A 12,536-nucleotide genomic window follows, 5' to 3' on the forward strand; every position below is an offset into this window, starting at 1 on the left:
AACAAAAATAAAAAATGGTTGCGTCATGATTTCTTCCTAAGCATTCCTTGTCTTCTCTAGGTGAGCAATAAACATAAAATGATTAGTTGCAGTCTTGAACATTGCTGAAGTTGACGTTTCAGTTTCACATGCTATAGTAACTTTACTCTCAGAGTCTGGAAATTTCTACATTTATTTTCTCTGTGGCCATTTGCTCTCATATTCTCTCTCTCTCTCTCTCTCTTTTTTTTTTTTTTTTTTTTCCGAGGTAGGGCCTCGCTCTAGCCCAGGCTGATCTGGAATTCACTGTGTAGACGCAGGGTGACCTTGAACTCAAGGGATCACCTACCTCTGCCTCCTGAGTGCTGGGATTAAAGGCGTGCGCCTCCACACCTGGCTTTCTCACATTCTCATTCTTTTGCAGCAAGTTTAGTATCAGTGAATCAGGCTGATATGGGCAGCCTTAGACTTACTATTAAAATGAACACAATACAGAGTTCAAGATCTGTTATTTTGGCTTGGAGAGATGGCTTAGCAGTTAAGGCCAACAAAGCCAAACGACCCGAGTTCTATTCCCCTGACCCATATGAGCATGTGGTGGCACATGTGTCTGACATTTGGTAGCAGTGACTAGAGGCCCTGGTGTGGCCATTCTCTGTCAGATTAACAAATAATTTTTTTCTTTTTGGTTTTTGAGGTAGGGTCTCACTCTAGCTCAGGTGGACCTTAAATTCACTGTGTAGTCTCAGGGTGGCCTCGAACTCTCAGCAATCCTCCTACCTCTGTCTCCTGAGTGCTGGGATTAAAGGCATGCGCCACCATGCCCGGCTTAATAATTTTTTTTTTTTTAAGATCTGTTGTTTAGTAATAGGAAGTGGAACTGTTTCCATAATCTTGCAAATTAAACTGGTGCCTTCTAATGGTTTATGGTTGTATTTTACTCAATGGATGAGAAGAGCTATATACATTTTCTTATGCTAAGAGACCTATAGGATGAGATGAAATAGGAATTTTAGGAAGGGTTCATAACTTTTTTTTAAATAATTTTTTAAAATTTTTATTTATTTATTTGAGAGCAACAGACAGAGAGAGAAAGAGGGAGGAGAGAGAAAGAGAGAGAATGGGCGCGCCAGGGCTTCCAGCCTCTGCAAACGAACTCCAGACACGTGTGCCCCCTTGTGCATCTGACTAACGTGGGTCCTGTGGAATCGAGCCTCGAACCGAGGTCCTTAGGCTTCACAGGCAAGCGCTTAACTGCTAAGCCATCTCTCCAGCCCAGGGTCCCTAACTTTTTAAAGGCTTAAATTCAGGAGATGCTTTTTTAAATAAGTGTGTCCAATGGGGGTTGCCTGTCTTCTTTTGTGTGGTCTCACAGATTTCCCTTCTGAGGTGGCTCTGTGGACTATGCAGTTATGAACTTGGCCCTCATCTTGAGTGAAGACAGGGCCTAGGGCCCGTGTGCTTAAAACGCGCTCCCCGGGGCTGTTGGCTGCCGTTGCAGCCGGGCCCTCTGACTTCCCTGTGCTCTGCCTCAGGCTAAGGAGATCAGGCCTCACACTGGTTAAGCGCAGGCTCCAGACACACTGCTGGCAATCAAATCTCTATTCAACCAAGTACCAGTGGGCCTCTGGGATTTGGCTTCTCTACGAATAAACGTGGAGGGTGACAGCTGCTCTGGGGATTAATTCTGTAAAGCACCTCGACAGCACCATTTAAGTGTTTTCTAAACATAAGTGTGTGCTAAATAAACAGGAAATTTTTATTGGATTTCCTTGTCCTCCTATCAGGCTCTGTACTTAAAGGAAAACATATTATTGCTTTGGGCCTGGCTAGGTGACCATGATGATTAAAATGGAGCTCTGGGGTGGGGGGGGGATATGGTTTAGTAGTTAAAGGCACTTGCTTGCAAAGCCTGCCAACCCAGGTTTGATTCCCCAGCACCCACATAAAGTCAGATACATACAACCTGGAGCATACATCTGGTATTGGTTTGCAGTGGCAGGAGGAACTGGTGCACCCATTCTTTCTCTCTCTCTCTCAAATAAAGTACTTAAAAAATAAAATAGAAGCTGGAGGGATGGCTTAGCAGTTAAGTCACTTGCCTGGAAAGCCAAAAGACCCAAGTTCGATTCCCTAGGACCCACGTAAGCCAGATGCACAAGGTGGCGCATATGTCTGGAGTTCGTTTGCAGTGGCTGGAGGTCCTGGTGCACCCATTCTCTCTGTCTCTCTCTCTGTGTGTCTGTCTCTCTCTTAAATAAATAAATAAGTAAGTATAAAATTAAACGGAGCTCTGTGGAAATGGAGCTGGGTGTAGAGTTTCCCTACATACATGGGAAAGCTATTCCAAATGGGTCATACACTTTAACTAAAGCCTCATTGGTCAGTGACAACCCTCCAGTGTTCTTAAGCCAAACCCATGTTCATAAGACTTATTCCCAGCTATCTGTGACTAGCGCCATAAATGCCTCAGGAAGGATCAAATGTCTTGGGTGGGGATAATCAGTGTAGGATGGCAAACTAACCTAATTATTTTATCTTGGTTCTACCAGGTGAGATTGGGCCAGATGAAAGTGCATGTGATGATCTTCAATAATCATTAAACATCTTGGATTAGTCAGCTGACCTGTCAGCCACCTCACACACCTGGAAGGTCCATGCTAATGTGAGTAGGTGAAAGATGGCATGGGGTAACATAAGGAAGGCGTCTGGTGCCATTTACCCAGCTGAACTTCCAAACACTGCCCGTCTGACTCACACGAACAACCGGAGACTGCGGAGATCTTTGGTTATTGCTTTCTTCCCCTCTGCCCACTGGCCACTGTGGCCTCGTGGCTGGGATGAGTCAACCAACGTAGTGCCGTATGCACTGAGTGGAGGAATTAAGACTGACGTGATTATTCACAGATAGGCCACCGGCCCGGGATGGCATACTGTCAGCTGGTGCGGGGGAGCACAGAGCCTGTTTCTGAACTCCAACAGTTCTCGTGTTTGCAGAACCCAGATGAAGAGAAAGGTCAACCTTTTGTCCACTTGCATGATAAGTGAAGGAGTTAAAAGTCATTGTTTGGGGTAAACAGACTGAACAGGATTTCTCTATTGAGGAAGCTTTGAGCACGCCCAGTGTCATCTGAGGAAAGTATCTGAGAGTCATTTTTAAAAACTTGTTTATTTTTGTATATTTAATTTTTATTAACATTTTCCATGATTATAAAAAAATATCCCATGGTAATTCCCTCCCTCCCCACCCCCACACTTTCCCCTTTGAAATTCCATTCTCCATCATATTACCTCCCCATTACAATCATTGTACTTACGTATATACAATATCAACCTATTAAGTACCCTCTTCCCTTCCTTTCTCTTCCCTTTATCTGAGTCATTTTTTGATTATTGTTTTGTTTTTGTTTTTAGGTAGGGTCTTGTTCTAGCTCAGGCTGATCTGGAATTCACTCTGCAGTCTCAGGGTGGCCTCAAACTCACAGTGATCCCCCTACCTCTGCCTCCCCAGTGCTGCGATCAAAGGTGTGCGCCACACAGCCGGCTTGAAAGTCATTTTAATCAAGTGTCTTTAGACCCTGTCTCCCATCCAGACTTCCACTGGTTTCTGAAGAGGTGGCTGTTGAAAGCCTGCTCCATCCTTCAGTCATTGTATGTTTATTTATTTAAGAGAGAAGGAGGCAGAAAGAGAGAGGGAGATAATGGGTGTGCAGGGTCTCTAGCCACTGCAAATGAACTCCAGACACATGTGCCACCTTGTACATCTGGCTGTATATGGGTCCTGGGGAATCGAACCTGGATCCTTGGCTTTGCAGGCAAGCACTTAACCATCTCTCCAGCCCCTTCAGTCATTGTTTTATCAAGACTGTGCTGTGCAGCTGACCAGGACGGCAGTAGAACGGGGCTGTGTGGGAGAGAGAAACACTGGGGTGACAAGTGGACCTTCTAGTCAGTTCTTAATTTTACAGAGCATTTGATTAGTATTTGGGAGATGGGAATCAGGAATTTCTTTCAGGAAGCCCCCTTTTTTCCACTGTAAAATACTAGTTAAAATTTGTGTGTGTGTGTGTGCATGTCTGTGGATACACATATGTGTGGAGGCCAGAGATTGACATCGGTGTCTCCCTCAATTACTCTCTGGCTTTAAAGTTTGTTTTTTGAAGGCTGGAGAGATGGCTTAGTGGTTAAGATGTTGCCTGTGAAGCCTAACGACCCTGGTTCTATTCTCCAGGACCCATGTAAGCCAGACGCACAAGGGGGTGCATGTGTCTGGAGTTTGTTTGCAGAGGCTGAAGACCCTGGTGCACCCATTCTCTCTTTCTCTCTATTTGCCAATTTCTCTCTCTCTCTCAAATAAATAAACAAATAAAATATTTAAAAAATTGTTTTTCGCAGGCTGGAGGCACAAGGCGATGCATGCATCTAGAGTTCATTTGCAGTGGCTGGAGGCCCTGGTGCACCCATTCTTTCTATTTGTTTCTCTCTTTCTCACCCTCTCTCTCAAATAAATAAATAAATTAAATACTAAAAAAAATAAATAAATAAAAAAATAAAAAAAATTGGTTTTGGCCAGGCGTGGTGATACATGCCTTTAATCCCAGCTCTTGGGAGGCAGAAGTAAGAGAATTGCTGTGAGTTTGAGGCTACCCGACTCTACATAATGAATTCCAGGTCAGCCTGAGCTAGAGGGAGATCCAAAAACCAATCATATATATATATATATATAGTATTGTATTTATTTATTTGAGAGAGAGAGAAGGAGAGAAAGAAACAGGCAGAGAGACAAAGAATGGGCACACTCTGGTCTCCAGCCACTGCAGACAAACTCTAGATGCATATGCCACCTTGTGCATCTGGCTTACGTGGGTCCTGGGTAATTGATCCTGGGTCCTTTGGCTTTGCAGGCAAATACCTTTACCCCTAAGCCATCTCTCCAGCATCCATAAATAATAATTTTTCTTCTTCTTCCTCCTCCTCTTCTTCTTTTCCTTTTTTCCTTTTTGGCTTTTTCCATGTTGGGTCTTGCTCTAGCCCAGGCTGACCAGAAATTCACTACGTAGTCTCAGGGTGGCCTTAAACTCTCAGCGATCCTCCTACCTCTCCTACCTCTGCCTCCCTCCCGAGTGCTGGGATTCAAGGCGTGCCCCACCACACCAGGCTCCAGTTCATTCTTTCTTACACATTTTGTTTCCTGGGTCACTACCTGTTAAAATAAAGGTTGTCTGGCCTCGCACTGTGGACAGACAACCTTTATTGATTGTTTCCCATTAACCAGAGGCTGTCAGCGAAGAGAGCTGACCTGTTACTAGTGGAGGAATTTGCCTCAGCATTCTTGGGCTCTCCCTGACCGGGACACTTTAGTCTCTTTCAGATGGTGCTTTGGGGGGGCCTGGGGTGGGGCTCATGGGGTTATGTTACCAGGTAGAGGAGGAAAGGGGACAGCCTGGGACTGGAAATTCTTTGCAGAGCAGCCACCCCGGTTGAAAGATGGCTTTGTTTTGTGCCCAACTTCTCCGAAGATTTTCCCCGGCTGAGTGGCTTCGTGGAGCGCTGCCCATGTGAGAGTGTCACTTAGCAACGGGGGTCGCTGCACCCCATTCTCCAGCGGTCAGGTCCTCATCAATTCCTGGCCTCCCTCGCGGCAGCTTCCCCCGCAGCCAAGTCAGCGTGCGGCGGAGGGAGGGACCGAGCCCGGCGAAGTTTAATCATTGAGCCAGGCGGCGGCGGCTATTTAGTCGGCAGCAAGCGGCTCCCGGCCCATTCTGGAAGCAGGCACTGGGACTAAACACTGCGCGTCTGGGAGAAAGCAAACTTGGGGAACAAATATGTTTGCCGTACACTTGATGGCGTTTTACTTCTCCAAGCTGAAGGAGGATCAGATCAAGAAGGTAAGGAGCAACCCCCCCCCCCCCAAAGCTGAGATGCCTGGTCCATTCAATGACACACTCGACTGAGCCCCCTCTCTTCATCAAAAGGGACTTAGAGGGTTGGAGAGAGGTGGCTTAGCAGTTCAGGCACATGCCCGCAAAGCCAAAGGACCCAGGTTTGATTCCCCAGGACCCTCGTAAGCCAGATGCACAAGGGGACGCGCACGTCTGGAGTTTGTTTGCAGTAACCGAAGGCACTGATGTGACCATTCTCTCTCTCTCTTTCTTCTCTCTCTCTCTCTCTCTCTCAAATAAGTAAAATAAAATGAAATATTTTTAAAAACAGGGACTTAGCATTGGACATGGTGGTACATGCTTCTAGTCCAGCGCTTGGGAGGTGGAGGCAGGAACATCAGGAGTCCAAGGTCGTCCTTGGCTGTGTGGAGAATCTGAGTTTGAGGCCAGTCTGAACTCCATGAGACTGTATCCCCAATTAAAAAAAAAAAGTGGGGCTGGAGAGATGTCCAGTGGTCAAGGCGCTTGCATGCAAAGCCTAAACAACCTGGGTTTGAATCCCCAGTACCCATGTAAAGCCAGATCCACAAAGTGGCATATGCATCTGGAGTTCATCTGCAGTAGCTAGAGGCTCTGGCATGCCTGTTCTCTCTTTCTATCTCCTTGCAAAGATAAATAAACAGGTGGAGGTGGGAGGATTTTGAAGTGGGGGTAGCTCGCAGGTAGAGCACTTGTCTAAGGTCCTGGGTTCGACTTCCCAGCACTGGAAAGAAAAAAAGGAAGAACTTAAGAAATCCTGTTGGAAAAGATACTGGGAGCCAAAGCCAGTAAAAATCCCAATGGGTAAATGATAGTGAATCTTCCATATACTGGGGCATGGTGTTACTATTCCAAGCCTTGACTTTCAGTCAGGATCTCCTGGCACATATAGGATGAAGAGAAGGTCTTTAAAAAGCTTAAACAAGGGCTAGAGAGATGGCTTAGTGGTTAAGCGCTTGCCTGTGAAGCCTAAGGACCCCACTTCGAGGCTCGGTTCCCCAGATCCCACGTTAGCCAGATGCACAAGGGGGCGCACGCGTCTGGAGTTCGTTTGCAGAGGCTGGAAGCCCTGGCGCGCCCATTCTCTCTCTCTCCCTCTATCTGTCTTTCTCTCTGTGTCTGTTGCTCTCAAATAAAAAAAAAATTAAAAAAAAAAAAGCTTAAAGAAGGGCTAGAGAGATGGCTTAGTGGTTAAGGCACTTACCTGTAAAGCCTAAGGACCCATGTTCAACTCTCCAGGTCCCATGTAAGCCAGATGCACAAAATGACGCAAGCGCACAAGGTGGTACATGCGTCTGGAGTTCAGTTCCAGTGGCTGGAGGCCCTGTTGTGCCAGATCTCTCTTTATTTTAAAAAAAAAAAAAAAAAAAAAAAAAAGCTTAACAAAGTGTATGCCCAGCTCAGAAATGTTTAGGGAAAGAGACCATAATGGTGGAGAGTCATTTGTAAAGAATTAGGAGAATTTATGGACTGGAGAGATGGCTCAGTGGGTAAGGTGCTTGTCTGTGATTCCCCAGTGTCCATGTAAAGCCAGCTGCACAAGGTGGTACATGTGCTGTCTGGAGTTCCTTTGCAGTGGCTAGAGACCCTGACATGCCATTCTCTCCCTCTACCTGCACCTCTCTCTCTCTCAATGAATAAATAAAATATATTTTTCTTTCTTTCTTTTTTTCTTTTCTGTTTTTTTGAGGTAGGGTCTCACCCTAGCCCAGACTGACCTGGAATTCACTATGGAGTCTCAGGGTGGCCTCGAACTCACGGCAATCCTCCTACCTCTGCCTCCAGAGTGCTGGGATCAAAGGCGTGCGCCACCACGCCCGGCCTGTTCTCTCTTCCGTAGTCAGGTGTCTAAAAGTTTGTATTCCTGAGCTACACTGGCCTGCGAGGATTAACATTTATAGCCTTGATGAATGTTTTAAAATCTCATATCGACTTTGAAGACAGCTTTGTTTCCAATTTTCCAATATTGACCTATTTGATCTATTGATAACGCTAGGCCCGGCCTGGTCACTGACCCATCGACTGTTCATTCATAAGGACCGGATAGGTTAGGCTTTCAACGTGCGTTTTTTTTTTTTTTTTTCCAGCTTACTAAGTCAACAGTACAACGAAGTAGAAATGTTAACTTTACTGTCCCCTTTAACTTAGCTGTCACATGTGCTGTGGGGACAGTTCTGTGGCACCTCTCATTTCTTCCATGGTGTTTGTGTTCATGGTCACACTTCCACTGTGCTGTCTGTCATGGCTCCGTATCCCACCTCCCTGGCTTTTTTTTTTTTTTTTTTTTTGGTTTTTCGAGGTAAGGTTTCCCTCTTGACCTGGAATTCACTGTGTAGTCTCAGGGTGGCCTCGAACTCACAGCGATCCTTCTACAGGGTGGCCTCGAACTCACAGCGATCCTTCTACCTCGGCCTCCCAAGTGCTGGGATTCAAGGAGTGCGTCACCACGCCCGGCTCTGCCCCCCGCCCCCCCCCCCCCCCGACTTCTGATGTAACCACCTATGTTGTAACCGCCCATGTGGGTCTCTCCATTGTCTTCCTGCTCATCACGTCAGTCTTCCTCACCTTCAACTAGGTAGATGTGCCAACATTTGCTTACCATTCCTCTTTTTTTTTTTTAAAAAAATATTTATTTGAGAGCGACAGAGAGAGAGAGAGAGGCAGGTACATATATATAGAGAATGGGCGCACCAGGGCCTCCAGCCACTGCAAACAAACTCCAGACGCGTGCGCCCCCTTGTGCATCTGGCTAACGTGGGTCCTGAGGAATCGAACCTCGAACCGGGGCGCTTAGGCTTCACAGGCAAACACTTAACTGCTAAACCATCTCTCCAGCCCTACCATTCCTCTTTTTGTTGGTAATTTGGATACTTTCTTTTTGAAAATTTATTTATTTGTGTGGGGTGGTTTGGGGCATGCCAGGGTGTTTGGCTGCTGCAAACGAACACCTACCCAGCTTTATGTAGGTATCTGAAGAATTGAACCCAGACCAGCCTCCATTTGGGTACTTTCAGAAACATTGTTTTCTCTTTATTTAAAAATTATTTGAATAAAACGTATTTTTTTAAAGAAAGGGGGGGGTGCTGGAGAGATGGCTTAGTGGTTACAACGGTTGCCTGCAAAGCCAAAGGATCCCAGTTCAACTCTCCAGGACCCATGTAAGCCAGATGCACAAGGGGGCACATGCATCTGGAGTTCATATGCAGTGGCTGGAGGCCCTGGCGTGCACATTCTCTCCCTCTCTCTAATAAATAAATAAATAAAAATATATTAAAAAATGTTTGGAGCTGGGTGTGGTGGCACATGCCTTTAATTCCAGCACTTGGGAGGCAGAGGTAGGAGGATTGCTGTGAGTTCGAGGTCATCCTGAGACTACATAGTGAACTCCAGGTCAGCCCGAGCTAGAGTGAGACTCTACCTTGAAAAAAAAAAAACAAACAAAAAAATGTTTGGGCTGGGGCTGGAGAGATGGTTTAGCAGTTAAGGTACTTGCCTGCAAAGCCTAAAGACCCAAGTTCGATTCCCCAGTACCCATGTAAACCAGATGCACAAAGTAGCATATGCATCTGGAGTTCATTCGCAGTGACTAGAGGCCCTGGTGTGCCCATTCTCTCCCTCTGTCTCTTTTTTTCCTCTCTCTCAAATAAATAAATATATTTTTTTGTTTTGTTTTGTTTTGGTCTTCTAAGGTAGGTTCATTCTAGCTCAGGCTGACCTGGAATTCACTATGTATTCTCAGGGTGGCCTCGAACTCTCGGCGATCCTCCTATCTCTGCCTCCCAAGTTCTGGGATTAAAGGCATGTACCACCATGCCTGGCTTTCTTTGGATTTTCGAGGTAGGGTCTCACTGTAGCTCAGGCAAATCTGGAATTCACTCTGTGGTCTCAGGGTGGCCTTGAACTCATGGCAATCCTCCTACCTCTGCCTCCCAAGTGCTGGATTAAAGGTGTGCGCCACCATACCCAGCAAACTTTTTTTTATGCAGACCCAGCAGACTGCTTTTTTTATACAAGAGTGAGAAAGAAAGAGAGAATTGGCTGGCCAGGGCCTCCAGCCACTACAATTGAACTACAGATGTGTGCCCCCCCATACACATGTGTGACCTGGCGTGCTTCTGTCACTGTGTGTCTGGATTAGTGGGACCTGGAGAGTCAACTGTGAGTCCTCAGGCTTCACAGGCAAACACCTTAACCGCTAGGCCATCTCTCCAGCCCTAAAAAAATGTTATTTACTTATTTGAGAGAGACAGAAAGACACAGAGAGAAAGAGTGAGTCTCCACTTTGTGAGTCTGTCTGGCTACACTTGAGTAATGGGGAATTGAACCTGGACCATCAGGTTTGGAAGCAAGCACCATTAAACCATGTCTCCAGCCCAGAGGCATCTTTTCAACAATTAAAACATTTCTATACAGCCGTGTGTGGTGTCACACGCCTTTAATCCCAGCACTCAGGAGGCAGAGGTAGGAGGATCGCCTTGAGTTTGAGGCTATTCTGAGACTACATAGTGAATTCCAGGTCAGCCTGGACTAGAGGGAGACCCTACCTCAAAAAAGAAAAGTAAATAATAATAACATTGCTATACATAAATCAAAATGTTCAAATTCTCTCCTCAAAAAAAAAAAAAAAATTACTGATTGAACCCATCATCACAGGCAAACTCCTTCCGAGGAAAAGAGCAGGTGTGGGCACCTGCCGCTCTCCACGCCGCAGACCATCTCCTGAGAACGGGCTCCTGGAAGTGAGCTCTGGAGGTCAAAGAGTGGAACGACTTTATGACTCAATCCGTAGTACTGGAACTTTGGACTGAGTGGTCACTGCAGCTCCTTTGGGTTCCTTCTTTCTTTAGTCAGATAGTCTTGAGCTTCAAGTTTTTTCATTTACTTTCTCTTTCTCTTTTTTAAAAAAAATTTTTTGGTTTCTTTTTATTTATTTATTTGAGAGCGACAGAGAAAGAGGCAGAGAGAGAGAGAGAGAATGGGTGCGCCAGGGCTTCCTGCCACTGCAGACGAACTCCAGATGCATGTGCCACTTTGTGCATCTGGCTTACGTGGGTCCTGGAGAATTGAACCTGGGTCCTTAGGCTTTGCAGGCAAATGCTTTAACTGCTAAGCCATCTCTGCAGCTCTTCATTTACTTTTTCTTGTTTTAATATTTTATTTACTTATGAGAGAAAGAGTGGAGAGAGGGAGAGAGAGAGAATGGGTACACAGCATGGCTTCTTGCAAATGAACTTCAGGTGCATGGGCTACTTTGTGCATCTGGCTTTATGTGGGTACTGGGGAATTGAAAGCAGCCTGGCAGGCTTTGCAAGCAAACACCCAGCTTTAAGTGCTGAGACTTCTCCCCAGTGCCTACATTTACTTTTTTTTTTTTTCCCCTGAGGTAGAGTCTTGACTGTAGCCCAGGTTTACCTGGAATTCACTCTGTAGTCTGAGGGTGGCCTCGAACTCACAGTGACCCTTCTACCTCTGCCTTTCAAGTGCTGGGATTAAAGACGTCCACCACCATGCCCGGATTATTAACTCTTTCTAATTTAAAGGCCGTTGGCTTTCCTGTCCCATTTCAGTTTGTGAGTCCCTCCAGAAGTGGGCTTGGGCTTCTGACACTCAAGTTCTCTCCCATAATTCCTGGGGCATGTGTCTCTGTTCACACCCATGCCCTGTTTGGGTTCTTTTTTAAAGGCATTTTTTTCCTTTGCTTTTTTTTGTTTGTTTGTTTGTTTTTGTTTTTGTTTTTCAAGGTAGTGTCTTGCTCTAGCCCAAGCTGACCTGGAATTTACTATGTAGTCTCAGGCTGGCCTTGAACTCACAGTGCTGGGATTAAAGGCATGTGCCATCACACCTGGCTTATTATTTTTGTTTGTTTGTTTTGCTCCAACATACGTTCCTTCTAGTTACTGTTCTAGGAAGATACAAGGAATAAACAAGAAACTGCTAAGCTGACATTCTTTCTGCCATAGCTTAAGCTAACGGAAAGACCAGCAGTTACCCAAGTAGCTGAATGGCTGTTAGGCTGTACCTCACATGTGACCTAGAAGCATCTGAAAAACAGTGACTTACACAGGACGGTGATACACGGACATGTGGAGAAGCCCCATCCTCTTGGGCCAACCAACAGTGATCGTTAGGTTCGGGGGATTGTTTGGGGGCTTTGCCATGACAACAAAGGCTCAAGTTTACTTCCCACGTAGGGCACTCCACCTTTGTTGTATCCCAATTACTTGGGTCACGTCCTTCCTGAGCAGTTTTCTCCATTTGCGTGTGGCTGTGCCAAGCAATTAGTTATGCAGTCTGAGCTCTAATGAAGCATGACCTGGTTACATTTTATCTTCCCCAGGGAGCTGAAAGCTCAATTGTCCTTTTATTGTTGTTGACGACTCTAATGGTTTTCTGGACCCTCTCTCGTCCCCAAAGTCCTGGGGCTGTTTCACTGTCTTAGGCCTCTGGGTTGGGTCCTCCTGTCTTCTGAGGTTTGGCTGAAGGCTGGCACCTGTCCCGCGACACCTTGAGTCTAAGCTGTCTGATGGGCGCGTGGATCCCACAGAGCGATGTGAGCCAGACACAGGCTGAGGCGCGACGGCGCACGTGCGCTGCGTTAACCAGCCCCAGCGCCGTTCTCTGTGCCGGTCAGTGGCT

General features: G+C 46.2%; 1 protein-coding gene across 2 annotated transcripts in view; it reads left to right on the forward strand.

The window, feature by feature from the left end:
- Positions 1-5,417: 5,417 nt before the first annotated feature.
- Positions 5,418-12,536, forward strand: part of Hkdc1 (hexokinase domain containing 1) — a 55,592-nt gene continuing 48,473 nt past the window's right edge. For both annotated transcript variants that reach the window (XM_045137488.1, XM_045137489.1), the window contains exon 1: positions 5,418-5,867. In XM_045137488.1, the coding sequence (XP_044993423.1) occupies positions 5,805-5,867 (63 nt within the window). In that variant the 5' untranslated portion in view covers positions 5,418-5,804. The remainder of the gene's footprint in view (positions 5,868-12,536) is intronic.

Source organism: Jaculus jaculus, chromosome 18 (genome assembly GCF_020740685.1).
Source record: "Jaculus jaculus isolate mJacJac1 chromosome 18, mJacJac1.mat.Y.cur, whole genome shotgun sequence".
Classification (NCBI taxonomy): Eukaryota; Metazoa; Chordata; class Mammalia; order Rodentia; family Dipodidae; genus Jaculus; species Jaculus jaculus.